General features: G+C 58.7%; 1 protein-coding gene and 1 pseudogene across 5 annotated transcripts in view; both read left to right on the top strand.

Annotated features, from left to right (window-relative positions):
• The window catches only part of pcbp4 (poly(rC) binding protein 4), a 59370-nt gene that overhangs the window by 10544 nt on the left and 24809 nt on the right, over window positions 1–24017 (top strand). For 4 of the 5 annotated variants that reach the window (XR_009645437.1, XM_060835765.1, XM_060835766.1 and 1 more), the window contains exons 2-9: window positions 13758–13898; window positions 14415–14438; window positions 14540–14572; window positions 15149–15265; window positions 15919–16050; window positions 17234–17362; window positions 19135–19209; window positions 23016–23057. Coding sequence is in view for 4 of the 5 variants with exons in the window: in XM_060835765.1 (XP_060691748.1) it covers window positions 13776–13898; window positions 14415–14438; window positions 14540–14572; window positions 15149–15265; window positions 15919–16050; window positions 17234–17362; window positions 19135–19209; window positions 23016–23057 (675 nt within the window). In the remaining variant the exon portion in view is untranslated. Of the gene's footprint in view, window positions 1–1794; window positions 1951–13757; window positions 13899–14414; window positions 14439–14539; window positions 14573–15148; window positions 15266–15918; window positions 16051–17233; window positions 17363–19134; window positions 19210–23015; window positions 23058–24017 lie in introns of those variants that run through there. The other variant, XM_060835764.1, reaches the window with a different exon arrangement.
• On the top strand, window positions 373–12893 carry LOC132822037 (basic proline-rich protein-like; annotated as a pseudogene).

Here is a 24017-nt window from a genome sequence, read left to right on the forward strand (position 1 = left end):
CCAGAAAACTCGGGGCACCAATGATGTAGCAATTCAAAGGCAAGGACAGTCAAAGAGACCAGAATTGGAGGATGCTGAGATCCTAACACCCTGTGGAACTGAAAGAGGATGCTGAAATAGGGAAGGAGACACTCCATTGTGGAATATGGAAATGAGAATAAGAAGTTTACAACTGACATGTGGTATAATCTGGAATGAAGGGTGAATGGGACTTTGGTGCCTGGTTTTAATGATTTGAAATTTACAAAGGGTGGAAAATGAGCCAAGAAAACAGGCAATTTTCAAACCAGAAGGGAGCATGGTTATGCACCGATTGGGTGATGTTACAGAGTTTGAGAGGAAACACTGGTATTGACTCCATGAAAAACATCCATGAATGAAGACCCAGAACCTGTGGAACTGCAGCTTTGGCAAATTTTGATGGAGGACGAATGTGAAGTGAGTTTCATTTGCTTTAACTGTACAATCATACAAACACATGAATTAGAAGCATGAGGTCCGTCGTGTTCACTCCAGTCATCAAACATCCATCTATTCTACTGTGAGAGAACATGACTGATGTTTGTGGCCTCAACTCGGCATTCACAACTACGCCTCATTACCAGATTCTTTACAAACAAAGGAGCCAATCTACCTCTGATTTAAAGTAGTAAAAGATCCCACCTCTGGGGAAGAGGATTCCACAGAGGTCTCCTTTTTCGTTGGCAAGACCAAACAGACTCTATGCTGTCTCCATTCTGACCTTGCAGTTGCTTGCAAATAAACCACCTTTCTTTCATTTTAACATTTCTTTCCCGGGCTTTCTGAAATGTTCCAAAAAGCACAATACCTCATTTTTCACTTTGGCACTTGACAGCCTCAAGGTCTCAGTGTTGAATTTTACTTTGCACTGAGTTGAGAGGACCCATTCCCCCTCTTTCATACCATAATGCACACCCATTTTACATTTCTCTTTCTCTTTCACTACTCTTAAAATCTCCTTTTGTCTTTTGTACTGGGTTGCTATTTTGGACTGAAACATTTAACTCTGTCCACAGATGATGTAGATCTGCTGAGTTTCTCCAGCTTACCCTGTGCTTGTTTCATAGATTTACGATCCTCAGAGGGGAAAAATCCTGTTCTGGGGTGACCCATTTTGGAATGGTGTCTGCTAGTTTTTGGTTCAGAATCACTTTGACTAAAAGGGAAGAAGCCAAGTTGCTTATTTCACTGAGGGGGCAATTTGCCTTTCCTCAAAAGGCCACTGACCCTGGACACGTAATATCACCATTCAGATTTCTGGCCTGATCTTGGTTGTGTATTGTTATGCCTATGAGATTAAGCCGGTTTAAACTACTATCATATGATATTGAGATAGGAGTGTCAACAAACACTTTCCGAAAAGAAACAGAAGAAAACTGCCTAGCCACCCCCATTCAATTAAAATTTTTAAAGAATTAATAATACATTTTGGTAGGGGATGTTAGAACAAAATATCGACTAATGGATAACTTATTGCTGTAATAAGCCATATGAGAAATAGGGAATTGCTTATTTTTCTCATCTTGCTTGGGGGACTGTTCGGACTGCTATTAGACAAGCAGCTACTGGTCGCTGGAGGCAGCACAGCGAGAGGCTGGGCCTAGCAGCAAAAGGTAGTAACGCTGGAGGCGCTTCCTAGCCGCTAGGGGCAGCAACGGCGGAGTCTGAGCCTTGCAGCTCGGGGCAGTAACGCTGGAGGCTCGTCGTGGCCACGAGGGGCAGTAACGCTGGAGGCTCGTCCTGGCCGCTAGGGGCAGCAGCGCGGGAGGGTGTGGAGGGGACCGCGCTCGGAGTCCAGTGGAGCCGCGAGGTCAGGAGCTGTTTCTCGACAGCCGGAAGTTGCTCTGAAAACGAATTTTAAAAAAATTTCCAGCGCTCGGTGGAAGCGGTGTGGGTGAGAACGGTTTCGGGTAGCGGACTGCGACGCAGGTAAATGCCCGACAGCGAATCCCAATTCTCGGCCTCGAAGATCTGGGGGCCGTAGAGGCGGCTTCAGTTCCTCAGATTGGACACGCACTCGGTCCCGATGCTGAGGGCCCGGCCCCTTCTCTGCGCTGCCTCCTTTCTCCCCGATTCAGCTCCAACCGAGCTCCCCAACTCTCCCTATCTCCTCCCGCGCTTTACCCTCCCCCTGTACCCTCCCTCCCCCCTCCCCCCCCCCTCCCCCCCCCCCCCCGCGCGCCCTTCCCCCTTCCCCCCCCCCCCGCGCGCCCCCTCCTTCCCTCCCCCGCGCGCCCCCCTCCTTCCCCCCCGCGCGCCCCCCTCCTTCCCCCCCCCCGCGCGCGCCCCCATCCTTCTCCCCCTCCCCCGCGCTCCCCTTCTTCCCCCCCCCGCGCGCCCCCCTCCTTTCCCCCCCCCCCCGCGCGCCCCCCTCCTTCCCCCCCCCCGCGCGCCCCCATCCTTCCCCCCCCCCGCGCCCCATCCTTCCCCCCCCCCCCCGCGCTCCCATCCTTCCCCCCCCCCCCCGCGCTCCCATCCTTCCCCCCCCCGCGCTTCCCTTCTTCCCCCCGCGCTTCCCTTCTTCCCCCCGCGCTTCCCTTCTTCCCCCCGCGCTCCCCTTCTTCCCCCCGCGCTTCCCTTCTTCCCCCCCGCGCTCCCCTTCTTCCCCCCCGCGCTCCCCTTCTTCCCCCCCGCGCTCCCCTTCTTCCCCCCCGCGCTCCCCTTCTTCCCCCCGCGCTCCCCTTCTTCCCCCCGCGCTCCCCTTCTTCCCCCCCGCTTCCCTTCTTCCCCCCGCGCTCCCCTTCTTCCCCCCCGCGCTCCCCTTCTTCCCCCCCGCGCTCCCCTTCTTCCCCCCCGCGCTCCCCTTCTTCCCCCCGCGCTCCCCTTCTTCCCCCCGCGCTTCCCTTCTTCCCCCCCGCGCTCCCCTTCTTCCCCCCCCGCGCTCCCCTTCTTCCCCCCCCGCGCTCCCCTTCTTCCCCCCCCGCGCTCCCCTTCTTCCCCCCCCCGTGCTCCCCTTCACCCCCCCACCCCCCGCACTCCCCTTCTCCCCCCCCGCGCTCCCCTGCTTCACCCCCCCCCACCCCCCGCGCTCCCCTTCACCCCCCCCACCCCCCCGCTCCCCTTCACCCCCCACCGCCCCCGCGCTCCCCTTCACCCCCCCACCCCCCGCGCTCCCCTTCTTCCCCCCCCCGCGCTCCCCTTCTTCCCCCCCGCGCTCCCCTTCTTCCCCCCCCGCGCTCCCCTTCTTCCCCCCGCGCTCCCCTTCTTCCCCCCGCGCTCCCCTTCTTCCCCCCGCGCTCCCCTTCTTCCCCCCCCCCGCGCTCCCCTTCTTCCCCCCCCCGCGCTCCCCTTCTTCCCCCCCCCCGCGCTCCCCTTCTTCCCCCCCCGCGCTTCCCTTCTTCCCCCCCCGCGCTCCCCTTCTTCCCCCCCCCGCGCTCCCCTTCTTCCCCCCCCGCGCTCCCCTTCTTCCCCCCCCCGCGCTCCCCTTCTTCCCCCCCCCGCGCTCCCCTTCTTCCCCCCCCGCGCTCCCCTTCTTCCCCCCCCCGCGCTCCCCTTCTTCCCCCCCCCGCGCTCCCCTTCTTCCCCCCCCCCGCGCTCCCCTTCTTCCCCCCCCCGCGCTCCCCTTCTTCCCCCCCCGCGCTCCCCTTCTTCCCCCCCCGCGCTCCCCTTCTTCCCCCCCCGCGCTCCCCTTCTTCCCCCCCCGCGCTCCCCTTCTTCCCCCCCCCGCGCTCCCCTTCTTCCCCCCCCCGCGCTCCCCTTCTTCCCCCCCCCCGCGCTCCCCTTCTTCCCCCCCCCCGCGCTCCCCTTCTTCCCCCCCCCGCGCTCCCCTTCTTCCCCCCCCGCGCTCCCCTTCTTCCCCCCCCCCGCGCTCCCCTTCTTCCCCCCCCCGCGCTCCCCTTCTTCCCCCCCCCGCGCTCCCCTTCTTCCCCCCCCCGCGCTCCCCTTCTTCCCCCCCCGCGCTCCCCTTCTTCCCCCCCCGTGCTCCCCTTCACCCCCCCCGCACTCCCCTTCTCCCCCCCCGCGCTCCCCTGCTTCACCCCCCCCCCCCCCCCGCGCTCCCCTTCACCCCCCCCCACCCCCCGCGCTCCCCTTCACCCCCCACCGCCCCCGCGCTCCCCTTCACCCCCCACCCCCCGCGCTCCCATTCTTCCCCCCCGCGCTCCCCTTCTTCCCCCCCCCGCGCTCCCCCTCCTTCCCCCCCCCGCGCTCCCCTTCTTCCCCCCCCCCCGCGCTCCCCTTCTTCCCCCCCCCGCGCTCCCCTTCTTCCCCCCCCCCCCGCGCTCCCCTTCTTCCCCCCCCCCGCGCTCCCCTTCTTCCCCCCCCGCGCTCCCCTTCTTCCCCCCCCCCGCGCTCCCCTTCTTCCCCCCCCCGCGCTCTCCTTCTTCCCCCCCCGCGCTCCCCTTCTTCCCCCCCCGCGCTCCCCTTCTTCCCCCCCCGCGCTCCCCTTCACCCCCCACCGCCCCCGCGCTCCCCTTCACCCCCCCACCCCCCCCGCTCCCCCTCCCCCCCCGCGCTCCCCTTCGCTCCCCTTCTTCCCCCCCCGGCGCTCCCCTTCTTCTTCCCCCCCCCCCCGCGCTCCCCTTCTTCCCCCCCCCCCGCGCTCCCCTTCTTCCCCCCCCCCCCGCGCTCCCCTTCTTCCCCCCCCCCGCGCTCCCCTTCTTCCCCCCCCGCGCGCCCCCCCTCCTTCCCCCCCCCCGCGCTCCCATCCTTCCCCCCCGCGCTCCCCTTCTTCCCCCCCCCCGCGCTCCCCTTCTTCCCCCCCCGCGCTCCCCTGCTTCACCCCCCCACCGCCCCCCCGCGCTCCCCTTCACCCCCCCACCCCCCGCACTCCCCTTCTCCCCCCCCGCGCTCCCCTTCTTTCCCCCCCCGCGCTCCCCTGCTTCACCCCCCCACCGCCCCCGCGCTCCCCTTCACCCCCCACCGCCCCCGCGCTCCCCTTCTCCCCCCCCACCCCCCGCGCTCCCCTTCTCCCCCCCCCGCGCTCCCCTTCTTTCCCCCCCGCGCTCCCCTGCTTCACCCCCCCACCGCCCCCGCGCTCCCCTTCGCTCCCCTTCTTCCCCCTCCGCGCTCCCCTTCTTCCCCCCCCGCGCGCCCCCCTCCTTCCCCCCCCCGCGCGCCCCCCTCCTTCCCCCCCCCCCCGCGCTCCCATCCTTCCCCCCCGCGCTCCCCTTCTTCCCCCCCCGCGCTCCCCTTCTTCCCCCCCCGCGCTCCCCTTCTTCCCCCCCCGCGCTCCCCTTCTTCCCCCCCCGCGCTCCCCTTCTTCCCCCCCCGCGCTCCCCTTCTTCCCCCCCCGCGCTCCCCTTCTTCCCCCCCCGCGCTCCCCTTCTTCCCCCCCCGCGCTCCCCTTCTTCCCCCCCCGCGCTCCCCTTCTTCCCCCCCCGCGCTCCCCTTCTTCCCCCCGCGCTCCCCTTCTTCCCCCCCCCGCGCCCCCCTCCTTTCCCCCCCCCGCGCCCCCCCTCCTTCCCCCCCCCCCCCCGCGCGCCCCCCTCCTTCCCCCCCCCGCGCTCCCATCCTTCCCCCCCCCCGCGCTCCCCTTCTTCCCCCCCCCGCGCTCCCCTTCTTCCCCCCCCCGCGCTCCCCTTCTTCCCCCCCCGCGCTCCCCTTCCCCCCCCCCGCGCTCCCCTTCCCCCCCCCGCGCTCCCCTTCCCCCCCCGCGCTCCCCTTCCCCCCCCCCGCGCTCCCCTTCTTCCCCCCCCGCGCTCCCCTTCTTCCCCCCCCCGCGCTCCCCTTCTTCCCCCCCCCGCGCTCCCCTTCTTCCCCCCCCGCGCTCCCCTTCTTCCCCCCCCCCGCGCTCCCCTTCTTCCCCCCGCGCTTCCCTTCTTCCCCCCGCGCTCCCCCCCCCCCCCCCCCGCGCCTCCCCTTCCCCCCCCCCCGCGCTCCCCTTCTTCCCCCCCCCGCGCTCCCCTTCTTCCCCCCCCCGCGCTCCCCTTCTTCCCCCCCCCGCGCTCCCCTTCTTCCCCCCCCCGCGCTCCCCTTCTTCCCCCCCCCGCGCTCCCCTTCTTCCCCCCCCCGCGCTCCCCTTCTTCCCCCCCCGCGCTCCCCTTCTTCCCCCCCCGCGCTCCCCTTCTTCCCCCCCCGCGCTCCCCTTCTTCCCCCCCCGCGCTCCCCTTCTTCCCCCCCCGCGCTCCCCTTCTTCCCCCCCCGCGCTCCCCTTCTTCCCCCCCCGCGCTCCCCTTCTTCCCCCCCCGCGCTCCCCTTCTTCCCCCCCCCGCGCTCCCCTTCTTCCCCCCCCCGTGCTCCCCTTCACCCCCCCACCCCCCCGCACCCCCTTCTCCCCCCCCGCGCTCCCCTGCTTCACCCCCCCCACCCCCCGCGCTCCCCTTCACCCCCCCCACCCCCCGCGCTCCCCTTCACCCCCCACCGCCCCCGCGCTCCCCTTCACCCCCCCACCCCCCGCGCTCCCATTCTTCCCCCCCGCGCTCCCCTTCTTCCCCCCCCGCGCTCCCCTTCTTCCCCCCGCGCTCCCCTTCTTCCCCCCGCGCTTCCCTTCTTCCCCCCCCGCGCTCCCCTTCTTCCCCCCCCGCGCTCCCCTTCTTCCCCCCCCGCGCTCCCCTTCTTCCCCCCCCGCGCTCCCCTTCTTCCCCCCCCCGTGCTCCCCTTCACCCCCCCACCCCCCGCACTCCCCTTCTCCCCCCCCGCGCTCCCCTGCTTCACCCCCCCACCCCCCGCGCTCCCCTTCACCCCCCCACCCCCCGCGCTCCCCTTCACCCCCCACCGCCCCCGCGCTCCCCTTCACCCCCCCACCCCCCGCGCTCCCATTCTTCCCCCCCGCGCTCCCCTTCTTCCCCCCCCGCGCTCCCCTTCTTCCCCCCGCGCTCCCCTTCTTCCCCCCGCGCTTCCCTTCTTCCCCCCCCGCGCTCCCCTTCTTCCCCCCGCGCTCCCCTTCTTCCCCCCGCGCTCCCCTTCTTCCCCCCGCGCTCCCCTTCTTCCCCCCGCGCTCCCCTTCTTCCCCCCGCGCTCCCCTTCTTCCCCCCCCGCGCTCCCCTTCTTCCCCCCCCGCGCTCCCCTTCTTCCCCCCGCGCTCCCCTTCTTCCCCCCGCGCTCCCCTTCTTCCCCCCCCGCGCTCCCCTTCTTCCCCCCTCGCGCTCCCCTTCTTCCCCCCCGCGCTTCCCTTCTTCCCCCCCCGCGCTTCCCTTCTTCCCCCCCCCGCGCTCCCCTTCTTCCCCCCCCGCGCTCCCCTTCTTCCCCCCCCGCGCTCCCCTTCTTCCCCCCCCCGCGCTCCCCTTCTTCCCCCCCCCGCGCTCCCCTTCACCCCCCCCCCCCGTGCTCCCCTTCACCCCCCCACCCCCCGCACTCCCCTTCTCCCCCCCCGCGCTCCCCTGCTTCACCCCCCCCACCCCCCGCGCTCCCCTTCACCCCCCCCACCCCCCCGCGCTCCCCTTCACCCCCCACCGCCCCCGCGCTCCCCTTCACCCCCCCACCCCCCGCGCTCCCATTCTTCCCCCCCGCGCTCCCCTTCTTCCCCCCCCGCGCTCCCCTTCTTCCCCCCCCGCGCTCCCCTTCTTCCCCCCCCGCGCTCCCCTTCTTCCCCCCCCCGCGCTCCCCTTCTTCCCCCCCCGCGCTCCCCTTCTTCCCCCCCCCGTGCTCCCCTTCACCCCCCCACCCCCCGCACTCCCCTTCTCCCCCCCCGCGCTCCCCTGCTTCACCCCCCCACCCCCCGCGCTCCCCTTCACCCCCCCCACCCCCCGCGCTCCCCTTCACCCCCCACCGCCCCCGCGCTCCCCTTCACCCCCCACCGCCCCCGCGCTCCCCTTCACCCCCCACCGCCCCCGCGCTCCCCTTCACCCCCCCACCCCCCGCGCTCCCATTCTTCCCCCCCGCGCTCCCCTTCTTCCCCCCCCCGCGCTCCCCTTCTTCCCCCCCCGCGCTCCCCTTCTTCCCCCCCCGCGCTCCCCTTCTTCCCCCCCCCGCGCTCCCCTTCTTCCCCCCCCCCGCGCTCCCCTTCTTCCCCCCCCCCGCGCTCCCCTTCTTCCCCCCCCCCCGCGCTCCCCTTCTTCCCCCCCCCCGCGCTCCCCTTCTTCCCCCCCCCCGCGTTCCCCTTCTTCCCCCCCCCCGCGTTCCCCTTCTTCCCCCCCCCCGCGTTCCCCTTCTTCCCCCCCCCCGCGCTCCCCTTCTTCCCCCCCCGCGCTCCCCTTCTTCCCCCCCCCGCGCTCCCCTTCTTCCCCCCCCCGCGCTCCCCTTCTTCCCCCCCCCGCGCTCCCCTTCTTCCCCCCCCCGCGCTCCCCTTCTTCCCCCCCCGCGCTCCCCTTCTTCCCCCCCCCGCGCTCCCCTTCACCCCCCACCGCCCCCGCGCTCCCCTTCACCCCCCCACCCCCCGCGCTCCCCTTCTCCCCCCCGCGCTCCCCTTCGCTCCCCTTCTTCCCCCCCCGGCGCTCCCCCTTCTTCTTCTCCCCCCCCCCGCGCTCCCCTTCTTCCCCCCCCCCGCGCTCCCCTTCTTCCCCCCCCCCCGCGCTCCCCTTCTTCCCCCCCCGCGCTCCCCTTCTTCCCCCCCCGCGCTCCCCTTCTTCCCCCCCCGCGCTCCCCTTCTTCCCCCCCCGCGCTCCCCTTCTTCCCCCCCCCCGCGCTCCCCTTCTTCCCCCCCCCGCGCTCCCCTTCCCCCCCCCGCGCTCCCCTTCTTCCCCCCCCCGCGCTCCCCTTCTTCCCCCCCCCGCGCTCCCCTTCTTCCCCCCCCCGCGCTCCCCTTCTTCCCCCCCCCCGCGCTCCCCTTCTTCCCCCCCCCCCGCGCTCCCCTTCTTCCCCCCCCCCGCGCTCCCCTTCTTCCCCCCCCGCGCTCCCCTTCACCCCCCCACCCCCCGCGCTCCCCTTCTCCCCCCCCGCGCTCCCCTGCTTCACCCCCCCACCGCCCCCCCCGCGCTCCCCTTCACCCCCCCCCACCCCCCGCGCTCCCCTTCACCCCCCACCGCCCCGCGCTCCCCTTCTCCCCCCACCCCCCGCGCTCCCCTTCTCCCCCCCGCGCTCCCCTTCGCTCCCCTTCTTCCCCCCCCGCGCTCCCCTTCTTCCCCCCCCCGCGCTCCCCTTCTTCCCCCCCCGCGCTCCCCTTCTTCCCCCCCCCGCGCTCCCCTTCTTCCCCCCCCCCGCGCTCCCCTTCTTCCCCCCCCCGCGCTCCCCTTCTTCCCCCCCCCGCGCTCCCCTTCTTCCCCCCCCGCGCTCCCCTTCTTCCCCCCCCCGTGCTCCCCTGCTTCACCCCCCCACCCCCCCCGCGCTCCCCTTCACCCCCCCATCCCCCGCACTCCCCTTCTCCCCCCCGCGCTCCCCTTCTTTCCCCCCCCGCGCTCCCCTGCTTCACCCCCCCACCGCCCCCGCGCTCCCCTTCACCCCCCACCGCCCCCGCGCTCCCCTTCTCCCCCCCCACCCCCCGCGCTCCCCTTCTCCCCCCCGCGCTCCCCTTCTTTCCCCCCCCGCGCTCCCCTGCTTCACCCCCCCACCGCCCCCGCGCTCCCCTTCTCCCCCCCCACCCCCCGCGCTCCCCTTCTCCCCCCCCACCCCCCGCGCTCCCCTTCTCCCCCCCCACCCCCCGCGCTCCCCTTCTTCCCCCCCGCGCTCCCCTTCTTCCCCCCCGCGCTCCCCTTCTTCCCCCCCCGCGCTCCCCTTCTCCCCCCCCCGCGCTCCCCTTCTCCCCCCCCCGCGCTCCCCTTCTTCCCCCCCCGCGCTCCCCTTCTTCCCCCCCCCACCGCCCCCGCGCTCCCCTTCACCCCCCACCGCCCCCGCGCTCCCCTTCTCCCCCCCCACCCCCCGCGCTCCCCTTCTCCCCCCCCCGCGCTCCCCTTCTTCCCCCCCCGCGCTCCCCTGCTTCACCCCCCCACCGCCCCCGCGCTCCCCTTAACCCCCCACCGCCCCCGCGCTCCCCTTCTCCCCCCACCGCCCCCGCGCTCCCCTTCTCCCCCCCCCCGTGCTCCCCTTCTCCCCCCCCCCGCGCTCCCCTTCTTCCCCCCCCCCGCGCTCCCCTTCTTCCCCCCCCCGCGCTCCCCTTCTTCCCCCCCCGCGCTCCCCTTCTTCCCCCCCCCGCGCTCCCCTTCTTCCCCCCCCCGCGCTCCCCTTCTTCCCCCCCCCGCGCTCCCCTTCTTCCCCCCCCGCGCTCCCCTTCTTCCCCCCCCCCCCCGCGCTCCCCTCCTTCCCCCCCCGCGCTCCCCTTCCCTCCCTCCCTCCCTTTACCCCACCTTCACCCCCCTCCCCCTCCCTCCCTTCACCCCCCTTCCCCTCCCTCCCTTCACCCCCTCCCCCTCCCTCCCTTCACCCCCCTCCCCCTCCCTCCCTTCACCCCCCCCTCCCCCTCCCTCCCTTCACCCCCCTCCCCCTCCCTCCCTTCACCCCCCCTCCCCCTCCCTCCCTTCACCCCCTCCCCCTCCCTCCCTTCACCCCCTTCCCCCTCCCTCACTTCACCCCCCCTCCCCCTCCCTCCCTTCACCCCCTCCCCCCCCCCTCCCTCCCTTCACCCCCCTCCCCCTCCCTCCCTTCACCCCCCCTCCCTCCCTTCACCCCCCCTCCCTCCCTTCACCCCCCCTCCCTCCCTTCACCCCCCCTCCCTCCCTTCACCCCCCCTCCCTCCCTTCACCCCCCCTTCCTCCCCCCTCCCCCTTTCCCCCCTCCCCCTTTCCCCCTTTCCCCCTTCCCCCCCCCCCCTTCCCCCCCTCCCCCTTCCCCCCCTCCCCCTTTACCCCTCCCCCTTTCCCCCCCTCCCCCCCTCCCCCTCCCCCTTCCCCCCTCCCCCTCCCCCTCCCCCCTCCCCCTTCCCCCCCTCCCCCTCCCCCTTCCCCTCCCCCCTCTCCCCCCTCCCCCCCCTCTCCCCCCCCTCCCCCCTCCCCCCTCCCCCCCCTCCCCCCCTCCCCTCTCCCCCCTCCCCCCTCCCCTCTCCCCCCCCTCCCCTCTCCCCCCCTCCCCCTCCCCCCCCTCTCCCCCCCTCCCCTCTCCCCCCCTCCCCTCTCCCCCCTCCCCTCTCCCCCCTCCCCTCTCCCCCCTTCACCCCCTCCCCCCTCCCTTCACACCCCCCTCCCTCCCTTCACCCCCCCTCCCTCCCTTCACCCCCCCTCCCTCCCTTTACCCCACCTTCACCCCCCCTCCCCCTCCCTCCCTCCCTCCCTTTACCCCACCTTCTCCCCCCCTCCCCCTCCCTCCCTCCCTCCCTTTACCCCACCTTCACCCCCCCTCCCCCTCCCTCCCTTCACCCCCTCCCCCTCCCTTTACCCCACCTTCACCCCCCCCTCCCCCTCCCTCCCTTCACCCCCCCCCCCCCTCCCTCCCTTCACCCCCCTCCCCCCTCCCTCCCTTCACCCCCTCCCCCCTCCCTTCACCCCTCCCTCCCTTCACCCCCTTCCCCCCTCCCCTTTCCCCCCTTTCCCCCCCTTTCCCCCCCTTTCCCCCTCCCTTCACCCCCCTCCCTCCCTCCCTCCCTTTACTCCACCTTCACCCCCCCTCCCCCTCCCTCCCTTCACCCCCCCTCCCTCTCCCTCCCTTCACCCCCCCCCCCCCTCCCTCCCTTCACCCCCCCTCCCCCTCCCTCACTTCACCCCCCCCTCCCCCTCCCTCCCTTCACCCCCCTCCCTCCCTCCCTCCCTTTACTCCACCTTCACCCCCCCTCCCCCTCCCTCCCTTCACCCCCCCTCCCTCTCCCTCCCTTCACCCCCTCCCCCTCCCTCCCTTCACCCCCTTCCCCCTCCCTCACTTCACCCCCCCTCCCCCTCCCTCCCTTCACCCCCTCCCCCTCCCTCTCCCTCCCTTCACCCCCCTCCCTCTCCCTCCCTTCACCCCCCTCCCCCTCCCTCCCTTCACCCCCCCTCCCCCTCCCTCCCTTCACCCCCCCTCCCCCCTCCCTCCCTTCACCCCCCCTCCCCCCTCCCTCCCTTCACCCCCCCTCCCCCCCTCCCTCCCTTCACCCCCCCTCCCCCCTCCCTCCCTTCACCCCCCTCCCCCCTCCCTCCCTTCACCCCCCCTCCCCCCTCCCTTCACCCCCCCTCCCTCCCCCCTCCCTTCACCCCCCCTTCACCCCCCTCCCTCCCCCCTCCCTTCACCCCCCCCCTCCCTCCCCCCCCTCCCTTCACCCCCCCTCCCTCCACCCCTCCCTTCACCCCCCCCTCCCTCCACCCCCCTCCCCCCCCCCTCCCTTCACCCCCCCCCTCCCCCCTCCCTTCACCCCCCCCCTTTCCCCCCCCCCTTTCCCCCCCCCCTTTCCCCCCCTCCCCCTTTCCCCCCTCCCCCTTTCCCCCCCTCCCCCTTTCCCCCCCTCCCCCTTCCCCCCCTCCCCCTTTCCCTCCCTCCTCCTTTCCCCCCCTCCCCCTTTCCCCCCCCTCCCCTCTCCCCCTCCCCCTTCCCCCCTCCCCCTCCCTCCATTCACCCCCCTTCACCCCTCCCCCCCTCCCCCCTCCCTTCACCCCCGCTCCCCCTCCCTCCCTCCCTCCCTCCCTTTACCCCACCTTCACCCCCCTCCCCCTTTCCCCCCCTCCCCCTTTCCCCCCCTCCCCCTTTCCCCCCCTCCCCCTTTCCCCCCCCCCCCTCTCCCCCCCCCCTCCCCTTCCCCCCTCCCCCCTCCCCCTCCCTCCATTCACCCCCCTTCACCCCTCCCCCCTCCCTTCACCCCCGCTCCCCCTCCCTCCCTTTACCCCACCTTCACACCCCCCCTCCCCCCTCCCTCCCTTCACCCCCCCTCCCCCTCCCTCCCTTCACCCCCCCTCCCCCTCCCTCCCTTCCCCTCCCTCCCTTCACCCCCCCTCCCTTCACTCCCCCTCCCCCCTCCCTCCCTTCACTCTCCCTCCCCCCCCCCCTCCCTCCCTCCCCCCCTCCCTCCCTTCACACCCCCTCCCCCCTCCCTCCCTTCACCCTCCCTCCCTTCACCCTCCCTCCCTTCACCCCCCCTCCCTTCACCCCCCCTCCCTTCTCCCCCCCCCCCCCCTCCCCCCTCCCTCCCTTCACCCCCCTCCCCCCCCCCCCCCTCCCCCCTCCCTCCCTTCACCCCCCTCCCCCTCCCCCCTTCACCCCCCCCCCCCTTCACCCCCCCTCCCCCCCTCCCTCCCTTCACCCCCCCCTCCCTCCCTTCACCTCCCTTCACCCCCCCTCCCTCCCTTCACCCCCCCTCCCTCCCTCCCTCCCTTCACCCCCCTCCCCCTTCCCCTTCACCCCCTCCCCAAATGACTGAGCGCACAGATAAGGAAACTGGTGGAATGCTGTCTGACCTCTCCCAGTCTCACTTGTCCTGTACAGGTGTGTGAGAAAATTTGATTTCAATCTGAGGGAAACTCTGTGCTCCCAGTTGCCTATCATCAGCCATGTTAAAATAAGCTTGACATTCTAGTAAACAGGCTGTGTCCAACAGCTGAAGGAGATCAAAAGGGTGTAGGCCTATACATCTGCTCTGTCAGCTTGTAATTTCCACTAAACGAACAGTTGTGTGAAACCTTAAGCCTCTGTTCTGGGTGTTAGACTAATGTTATTCTGGGTATTGTAAACACTTCAGTTAGTTGTGTTGGAGATATAGGGCCCTGTCTTGTCCACCCAGTAAAGGGCGTCTTGAGTTTGCACGAGAGGGTTTTGAAATTCCTCAATGCATTTGTGCTTGCTTTGAATAAATGAAGTTTCCTCCCCTGCCATGACTCTAAATTTGAGGCTAGATGTCCTCTTGACCACTCGCATTGTGATCTGCTGAATATTGTGTCAATGTGCCAATATGGAAGGTGCTCCACGTTTGCTCATTCAATGGGAATGGATCACCTAACTGAACTTTCACGTCAACCCGCGTTTAATTCTGTTCCATCTTGCATTTCTCTGTTAATCTCGGCCTTTTATTTCAGAAGCTGTTCTTTTTACAGATTAGGAACGGTCTCTTGATGCTTGGTGACAGTTTGATGCCCCTTGACACTGAGGTGCAGACAACAATGGATCAAACGGATTATACTTCTGATGGAGGGCTACATGTTACACTGACACTCCGACTTCTCATGCATGGCAAGGTAACTGACTGAGGAGATGCGAAGGTCCACAAGTGCCCGCACTCACTCATGTTTTCTACTTAGCTTCCAGCATCATCTGCTAACTTGTGCTGATTTGTTGCTGATGAGAGCATCATGTGGATGAGGGCACTCTACCAAGCACAGTGCTTTTGAAATTAATTTGGATGGTACTGTGATGACATTCTAAACATCATGTTGCTTATGTTCAGTTTGATAAAGCTGGTAACAGTAAAAATAATTGTGAGACTGTCAAAAACTCAGTTGTCTTCCTCATCTGTTTCAGACATACGATGTGCAACAACTTGGTTGACTTATAATTGTCCTATGCAGTTAATATTGTCAACCAGTGGTTTATGATGGTAATTGTCCTCCACTTTGGGTAGTCTTCAAATCTCCTAAACACTCTCCTTTTGATCCTGGTCCCTATATGGCATCACAAAATCCAGCTGACCTGCTAGGCTCCAAACACACTTTTTCTCATCTGATCATTTTTTTTCTCCCTTTTTTCCCTGGCAGGAGGTTGGCAGCATCATTGGAAAGGTAAGTGCCCGTTTCTATTCCATTACGTTGAACAGACTTATTTCTTGGATGTTCCTAGACTGTCTTGATGACTTCACTTATCTCGTGCTTTTATTTCATAGAAAGGTGATACAATAAAGAGAATGCGGGAGGAGGTGAGTCCTTTTTTTTTAAAACTTTCTGTAGTAATTAGATGCTTGGGAGCTCAACTATTGGCACAGAACCATGAGGGTACAGATTGCAAACCTCTTGCTGGTACTGCAGTGTTAGTCCTGGGCTGCTAGGTCTGTTGTATATTGTAGAGCAGCAGTGCTACACTTCGAGATGTAGGGCACCCTCTCTGGACATAAGACTGATGTCGCCAGATATATGCACCGATTAATTCAATCAATGTTAACATGAAAACGGGTTTGTTGGGGTAAGGCCAGAGGAACTAACCCCCCCTTTATTGGTTCTCACTGCCTGATTTAGATTGTCTTTTCATAACTACTTGGCTCATGACCACCAACTTTAACCAAAAATTTTAAATAAAGATAATTTTAAATAGAATAACAGATGTCGGGGAGTGCCTTTGCAAACTGACTTGAAGTTAGAATATTGTAATGGATACCAAAATGTGAACTACAGGCTAGAGGAATTTGAATTACTTACCTGGAAGTGAGTCACAAGCTGGGATATTGTTTACTTTACATTGTTTATCCAGGTACATGTGTCCTGTTTCTTTTCTGTAGAGCAGTGCCCGTATCAATGTATCTGAAGGCTCATGTCCTGAACGCATCATCACGATCACTGGCTCAATGGAGGCTGTCTTCAAAGCATTCACAATGATCACAGGAAAACTTGAGGAGGTATGTGCACATTGTGTTGTCGTGTGAAGCAACTTGCAGAGTGGCTGGAATAGTGAGATGCAGAGGGTCTAGGACGTATGGACCTCTGCATGGGCTAGCTAAATTAAACTGTGTGAAATGTGGATTCTGTATGAAGTGCAGATTCTTTAGTGTGTCGCTCAAAGAATGGCAGTTTGAGTTGTGTTGAAGTTTTCATGTGTGCATGGAACAGAACTGGTTCTCATATGCTATCCCTCTTTTCCTTCCAGTCTTGTTTTGACTTTCAGAAGTTCAAATTTTGTCACTCTGATCTTTAAATCCCTCTATTTCTCTGTAACCCCTGTCACCCTGCTGAATTCTGTACTTTAAACTTGTATTTAAATGTAGACCTTTTCTTTCAGGTTTTATTTTAACAGCAGATGTCACATGCCATAGAATTGCCTCCTTATCTCTTTTTTGTTCTTTCTATTACAACCCCCTCTAAATGACCATCTCGATCCAAGTTTACAGTAACATTCCGGAAAAGTCTTTGCAATTCTGTTAATCACTTAACTATTGTACAAATACAATACTAAGTATCAGCTGTTTTTACAGTCCTTCCCTCCTTCAATGTCCATGAGCCATTGTTGCTAACCCTGTACAACATGATAGTTCTGTCTATCCTTTGGTTCCAGGATCTCAGTACATCCAGCATGAGTGATGTTGCAAGGAGCAAGCCCCCTGTAACACTACGCCTGGTGATTCCTGCAAGTCAGTGTGGCTCTCTGATCGGAAAGGGAGGGTCTAAGATCAAGGAGATCAGAGAGGTGAGTCATTTGGGTAGTTTGTTGACTAGCACCAAATGTAGGAATCTGGCTGTAGCTGAGGACTGCTCATTTCTAGTTCTGTGCCATCAAAGCAATTACAGAGGATTTATTCCGTACTGATACTCCATAAACTAATGCCATGTCCAATAATAACTGGGTGCCAAGCAGACACAATATGAGAAAGAGATTGTAAGACACAGAAGTAATAGCAAAAGCTTACAGTCTGATGTATGAAATTATATATAGAAAAATACCTGGATTGTTTATGTCTCTCACCTTTTAGAATGACCATGTTGGCTTCATTCGGTCTAAAAGGCAAGAGGTGTAACAAACAATTCAGGTCTTTTTCAATATATAACTTGTTACATCACACTGTAAGGTTTTGTTATAAATTCTGTGTCTTACAATCTTATTCTCCACAACCACCTGATGTAGGAGCAGCGCTTCAAAAGCCAGTGCTTCCAAATAAACTTGTTGGACTATAACCTGGTGTTGTGTGATTTTTAACTTTGGATACCCCAGTCCAACACTGGCGTCTCTAATTCAGGTAGAAAGTAACGCAAGGGCCAGCATCAGAATGAACCAGACTGTTGCTGCTCTCCCCACCTCCTTCAATGAGATTTATGGGAAGTATTAAGAGGTGTCAAAATCACGGGCTCATGAGTAAGTAAGGAAAAGATATTCACTGTTGGTTTGAAGCAGAGGACCCACTCTTCAAAAGAAGCAGGGTGGAGTTCAGAATTTTTACCCAGGACTTGCTATCTGGATTTAGTTTACTGAAAGGGTGGTGGAAGCGGATTCAATAATTTCTAAATGTGAATTAGATATGGAAAGGGAAGAGATGCAATGGGAAAAGTGTTGGTGCAATTAAATAGTTGTATCAAAAAGTCAGTGCTGGTATCGTGGACCAAGTGGTTTGCTTCAGTGCTGTCAGATTTTTTGACTACTGCCTGATACATGGTGACAGTTCTGTTCTACTCCCATTTTCCAAGAGGGTCCAAGATATTAATTCAGGATCTGTTACTAATAGAAATGAGTTGATACCAGAGCCCATTAAAAGGAGAGAGCAATGTGAGATTTGATGACTCAAGATACCGAGATTGCTGTTCCTGCCAGCCCAATATTCTGATGTGTGTTTGTGTTAGAATGTTTTTAAAAGAGCTCAATTTTCTTGTTTCTACAGTCTACTGGAGCTCAGGTCCAGGTAGCTGGAGACTTGCTGCCGAACTCGACTGAGCGTGCAGTCACCATCTCTGGGACCCAGGATGCCATCATTCATTGCATCAGGCAGATCTGTGCAGTTATTCTGGAGGTAAAATCATATCTTGGAATTGGACAGGACAGCACTGGTTTGTGACAGAAGCCTCCTGCTTGCTGACCTGGGTGATCTTGAGGAAGTCGTGCAACATTGCAACTGTTTTGTGCTTCTAGGTGTTTTAACTTTTGGGGAGGAGAAGCCCTAAAGAATGGGAAATCGTTCGAAATGTTGTGTACCTATTCTGTGACGAGCGTGTTTAGGACTCCATGGAAGAACCTTGCTCTATCTAACTTCATTTTGTTAAATGTTCCAAGAGTATTTGATGGAATAGCGCAGAAAGAGGTTTACTGTATCAAAACACATTGCTGTACGTGACTTGGGAGTGTTTGGGGACAGTGTAGAGGCAACTTTACCTTCAGTTTAAGAGTAGAGGGAGGGTTACTTTGCAATATGGTGTTATACCTGCAAGGGAGTGTTTGTTGTTACTTGGTGCCTGATCTTGTAGTGTTCTGTGTTCCCAGCAGTAATATTACTGGTGGAGTGAAACGTCCCTTTAGTTTGGGAATTTAAAGGGCTGAAATAATCTTGGTCTGTAAAAACAATGGAAGGGTTAAGAAGATGAATTGAGTGGAACTTCCTACAAGCTGAGGCCAGGTCAGGGAAGTATCATACAATATAAATTAAGTCATTATATACGAAGTGCTGATAGACCAATTTTTGGCACAGCGCACAAAGATTCAAAACTGATATACAGATACCTAACTTCCTCTTTAAAAACTTGTGGGTTGGAGGAGATAGGGCTGAAGAAAGATACAGCTGGGAAAGAATGAACTTGTGTCAGACTGCAGTGGCTTCTGATTCTGGTTATTGTGGGAATGCAGTTTGAATTCTGTATCTTCAACTTGAGGAGAATGAAGAGAAAACTCAGAACTGAGGTGGCAATGACTTAAAGAAAGACTAATAGACAGATGGGAAAGATTGCAAGATGTAGGAGCAGAATGAGGCCTGTTGACCCATCGTGTCTGTTCCATCATTTGATCAGGGCTGATGAATTTTTCCACCCCGTTCTCCTATCTTCTCCCCATAACTTCGATTCCATTACCAATCAACAATCTATCTCTCTTAAATATGCTCAATGACTTGGCTTCCGCAGCCATCTGTGGCAGTGGGTTTCACAGATTCATCGCTCTGGCTGGAGAGGTTTCTTATCTCAGTTCTGGAAGGTGGTCCTGATGAAATGAAGTTTTGGAAGCTGGAGTTGGGAAAGATGTTACCTCTGAAATAAAGTACTGTTTTCAGTGTGAAGCCCTGTCTGCTTTGAAAATTGTTCTTAAGCTTGGGTCTTTCTAGACAATTCCTTGCTGGGGTAAAAGGTGGCTTTGAGACACAATTAGCTTTAGTAATGGAGGAACTGCAGACTGAAACTGCTAAGAACTTACTTGTCTGAGACTAGACTAAAGCTGACATGTTGCAAAACGCAGATATTTCTATATTAGAATGAGCCAATCTCTGGTGCTGTGCCTGGAAGGTAAACACCTATAGGCAGGCTTGAGGCCTGTGTCCTCTTAATCTGTTGAAGTCTTTGCATGGTGACAGGGATCACTGCCTTTTTCATGCTCTATATGTCTGAGGGTAATGTTGCTCTGTGGTCGAGTCTATACAAGAGATGGATAGATTTTTGGACGGCATTGAGAGGTATACTGAATATGTGAACAAAGTGTTGAGGTAGGAGATTAAATGCAAAACAGACTGATGGGGCCAAATAACCACCTCCTGTTTTTGAGCTGTTATGGTACTAATTATTGTTTTTTTGTTGTTCTGTGTAGTCTCCACCCAAGGGTGCCACTATTCCCTACCGTCCCAGTCTTGGACCTGGACCAGTTGTGTTCTCTGGTGGGCAGGTAAGTACAACTGGCACTTGACCACCAACTCCTGGTCTATGTGTGTACCCATTTCTTCTTCCCTTACTAACAACAAAGTAACCTGTGATGTCACTAAAGGCTGCCTTCCTGAACCTATTGGAGTCAACTTGAAAGGTGACCAGATATATCTCCAGTGGACTCCCCCTTCCTTTTTAAGACAGAACTCAGGTGCTGCCTAGGCAAGAGGTTCATGCCTTGACACAAGATACTGGGGCACAAACCTTAATCAGGCCAAGTTTGGGCATGAGAGAATAGCTGCAGCAGGTACTGGTGGCATAGTCACTCATGCACAAGTTTGCGATCTACACAGTGAGGTTCAGCAAATGAAGTGGGATTTGACTAGTCTCTTGGATGATCAACCTTTAACTGAGGCAGAGTGATCAATCCAAGATCAGTTGAAAAACTTCATTTTTGATAGGCGAACCTTATTTTGCATTTGTATGAAAATCCCTCTTCGCTTCGAAGTGTTGACCTTTTTTAAATAGCCAGAGTAATAGTTGAATTTAGGCATCAATTTTTATTATTAATGTGTACAGTTGTGTAATCATGTTCACACATCATTGAAATTGTGTTTGCCCTGGAACTGACTCCAGTGCAAGTTTTCCTCTGACTAGTGTACCAAGTCTGCTGGTTTCCTTCTGATTCTGTGAAAAATAAGTGTCACCTGATACTGAATAGTCAGGTATCTAACCTCACTCTGTTGGCTAAGATTTGTTGTGTGCTCTGCACTTGCAATGCTCAATTTGTAAAGATGGGTCGTAAGTGGCATCTATTGGGGCGGAGGCTTTTTTAATAGGTGCTTTAAGTAAACTGTTTGTATGATGGCCAATTCACTCCTTTTGTAGTTTATTTGGAGTCCCCTCCTTGAGAGTTGAGACTTTAGGGAACAAACAGAAGCTGGAGAAGTAGGGTGATTTAAAATGAGCGATTTAATTTGAAGTGTTGAATCACTAATTGGGTTTGAGGTGGCTTTTGCCACTCTGATTACTCTCCTGTTGCAACTGAACTTTCTGTGCTTTAAATATAAAGCTACCTGCTGGTCCGTACTGTTGCATTTGACAGTGCCAGGTTACTTTTGATGCTCTGACCTAATGCCCCTCACAACTATGGACGAACGTGGAGACCTTCTCTAACAAGCTCCTCGTACCAGTTTGGCTCTTTCACTTTAATTTGGCCCATAGTTTCTTTAGGCACTTATCCCTGCAGAAAATGGGCTGTGCACAAATCCAGCTTCAAATGTTAAATGAAACACAAAACAACTGTAATCGGTCTTTTGGCTGAAATAGTTCATGCTGGTGTCATGGTTCACTTGTATCCCTTCCCACTTTTGTTACTATCTCCATCAATGCAGTCCTTTCAATATGTTTTCCTGGCCTGCCCTTAATTCTGTTGTTAGTATATATTTCTACTACTCCTTGTGCTTGAGAGTTCTCGCCACTTTCAAGATAAAGGATAGTCTTACAATGACTTGATTACTAGAACATTACAGCACAGTACAGGCCCTTCAGCCCTCTGTTGCACCAACCTGTGGAATAAATCTGAAGCCTGTCTAGCCTACACTATTCCATTTTCTCCACATGTTTATCCAATGACAATGTAAATGCCCTTGCAATTGGCGAGTCAACTACTGTTGCAAGCGGTGTGTTCTATGCCCCGACTCCGGAGTAAAGAAACTACCTTTGACATTTGTCCTATATCTATCACCCCTCAATTTATAGCTATGTTCCCTTATGCAAGCCATCAGCATTCAAGGAGGGAGGCTCTCACTGTCCACCCTAACTAACCCTCTGATTATATGTCTCAAATAAGTCACCTCTCAACCTTATCTTAAACCCAAAAACAGCCTCTAGTCCCTCAGCCTTACCTCATAAGACTTTCCCTCCATACAAGGCAACATCCTAGTAAATCTTCTCTGTACCCTTTCCAAAGCTTCCACATCCTTCCGGTAACGTGGTGACCAGAACTGTATGCAATACCCTGAGTGCAGCCGCACAAGAGTTTTGCACAGCTGTAGCATGACCTAGTGGTGCTGAAATTCAATCCCTCTACCAATAAAAGCTAACAAACTGTATGCCTTCTTAACGATCTATCAACGTGGGTGGCAACTTTCAGGGAGGAGTTCTGACCCACCCCCTCTATCTGCTCTGCTAATTGCACAGGTCTCTCTTGCGTGTACTCTTAATCTTTCCTTCTGGGGAAAAAGAGACCCAACCCTTTGCACTTTCCCAGTGGATGCAATCTCATAAGCCTGCTAACATGGAATGTTATTGAATTGAAGGGAAACACATCTTTGTCCCAGTCCAAGTCATAATCAGCAGCTGCACTGATAATAGATATAGTGCTGTATTGTAACTTTCGGTAGTGGTATTGAAAAACCTATTAAGAATTGCAAGGTTTGTGAAGGCTTGTAGCTCAGGTTGAGGTTTAGGGTGTAGGTTTGCTCACTGAGCTGTAGGTTTGATATCCAGACGTTTTATTACCTGGCTAGGTAACATCATTAGTGGCGACCTCCAAATGAAGCGAAGCTGTTGTCTCCTGCTTTCTATTTATATCTTTCTCCTGGGTGGGGTACCTGGGGTTTGTGGTGATGTCATTTCCTGTTCGTTTTCTGAGCGGTTGATAGGTGGCGTCTAGATCTGTGTGTTTGTTTGTGGCATTGTGGTTGGAGTGTCAGGCCTCTAGGAATTTTCTGGCATGTCTTTGCTTAGCCTGTCCCAGGATAGATGTGTTGTCCCAGTCGAAGTGGTTTTTTTCATCCGTGTGCAGGGCTACGAGGGAGAGAGGGTTGTGTCTTTTTGTGGCTAGCTGCTGTTCGTGTATCCTGGTGGCTAACTTCCTGTTTGTCCCACGTAGTGTTTGTGGCAGTACTTGCATGGAATTTTGTAGATGACGTTGGTTTTGTCCATGGGTTGTACTGGGTCTTTTAAGTTAGTTTTTGTTTGAGAGTGTTGATGGGTTTGTGTGCTACTAGGATTCCGAGGGGTCTTTGTAGTCTGGCTGTCATTTCTGAAACTTCTTTGATGTATGGTAAGGTGGTTAGGGTTTCTGGCTGTGTTTGGTCTGCTTGTCATGGTTTGTTCTTGAGGAATCTGCGCACAAACCCCAGGAATCTCATCCAGGAGAAAGATATAAATAGAAAGCAGGAGACAACAGCTTTGCTTCATTTGGAGGTCGCCACTGATGATGCTACCTAGCCAGGTAATGGAACATCTGGATATCAAAACTACACCCTACATATTCAGAATGTTAGGGCATCTACAGGAAATACCTTTTGAAATGTAGATATTTGTGCAGTACAGGATGTTTGATTTATCTATTTGCACTTGACAATATCCAACAAACAGCAATGTGTTAATGAGCATATAATTTGCTTCTGAGTCCTTCTGCTCTTGAATCCATGAATAGAGGGCAAATAGAACTTGCTTTAAGGTATGAACTGAAAGACAACACCTTCAACAGTACAGCACCCGGAACAGTACTGGAATGTTTAGATTTGTTTTAACCAGTTCTCTAGAGTGGGACTTAAATTTTTATACTGCAAAGCACAAATACTAACAACTAAAGTTGTGCTGTGTAAGATTTTTATTTATGCTACGCTGACCTGAGTTCTACATTTTCATTTAAAAGATAAGAGTCAGCTGGGTCTCAGTTTTTCTGGTAACTTTCAGAGCTTTTGGGGTGATGAGGGACACAAGCCTCTTAGAATCAGCAATCTAGCCAGAATTATCATAGCTGTTAGTAAGACATATTCAAACAGTGCTTTATTCTGTAAAATTCTCTTTCAGGCCTACACTGTCCAGGGGCAGTTTGCAGTCCCTCATCCAGATGTAAGTGAAATTCAAATAATTGTAGCTTATTGTACAGAAAAGTTTGTATTGAGAACCAGCTGGGGATGAGGATCTGTTCAATTAGTTGTCCCTCCCGCTCTCTCCATGGGGCCTTTGGGCTCTCAATTTAAACATGGAGCTTCAAACTACTCATTGTGGGTGAATACGCAGCTCTAACCCTTTCCTGGATAGTGTATTTGTTCATTCAGTCATTGAGCAAGCTGTAGTGTACTTGACTCACCCACTTTCATCCCACTAGATGTAACCTTGTGATCCCCAAAAGAACCCAGTAGAGGGAGGCAGGCGGACCTTGTTCTTGATGAATTGAGCTGGTGGTTTAAACTGCCAACTCAGTGCCATTTGGAAATCCAGCCTGCCAGCTGTTCAGCCAAGAGACTGGCACCATACCTGCTGGTGGATCTGCTGCACGTCTGATCAAGGAAGTGACCATATATGGAATTCCAAGCATTTATCTTGTTAACTAATCTCTTCATTTTGTGCTGTTCTGTATGCACAAGTGCACACTTGCTTGTGTTTACTGTCAATTATCCTGAGAACCAGAATGGTCATCTTGGGTGATGTCAAGATTTGTGACTTGCTTCCACAGTTGAATAGCCTCATTCATTGCCAGTAGTCTCCTTTTTAGCCTCTGGCGTCCAGGGTGAGGCAGCAAACTAAGGGAAGGCAGGCATCAAGAGAAAAAAAAATCCACACAATGCTGTCCTTTTGAGGAGTGAATTCCATGGGCCCACGCTTTAATTCACAAGCCCTGTCAAATCAAATCCCTGCTTTCTTTCCTCTACAGCGGAACACCATTCCCAAAATGACACTTTGTCACAAGCTTTCATCTTTGAATAAAGATTTCTATTGAAAGGACTGAGCAGAGGAGGAAGGGCAGCCCAGATAGTTGGACACTTGATGCTTTTATAATTGGGCTGTTTTTATTTGGACTCTGGTACA

This window comes from Hemiscyllium ocellatum, chromosome 14 (assembly GCF_020745735.1).
Source record: "Hemiscyllium ocellatum isolate sHemOce1 chromosome 14, sHemOce1.pat.X.cur, whole genome shotgun sequence".
In the NCBI taxonomy this organism is placed as follows: Eukaryota; Metazoa; Chordata; class Chondrichthyes; order Orectolobiformes; family Hemiscylliidae; genus Hemiscyllium; species Hemiscyllium ocellatum.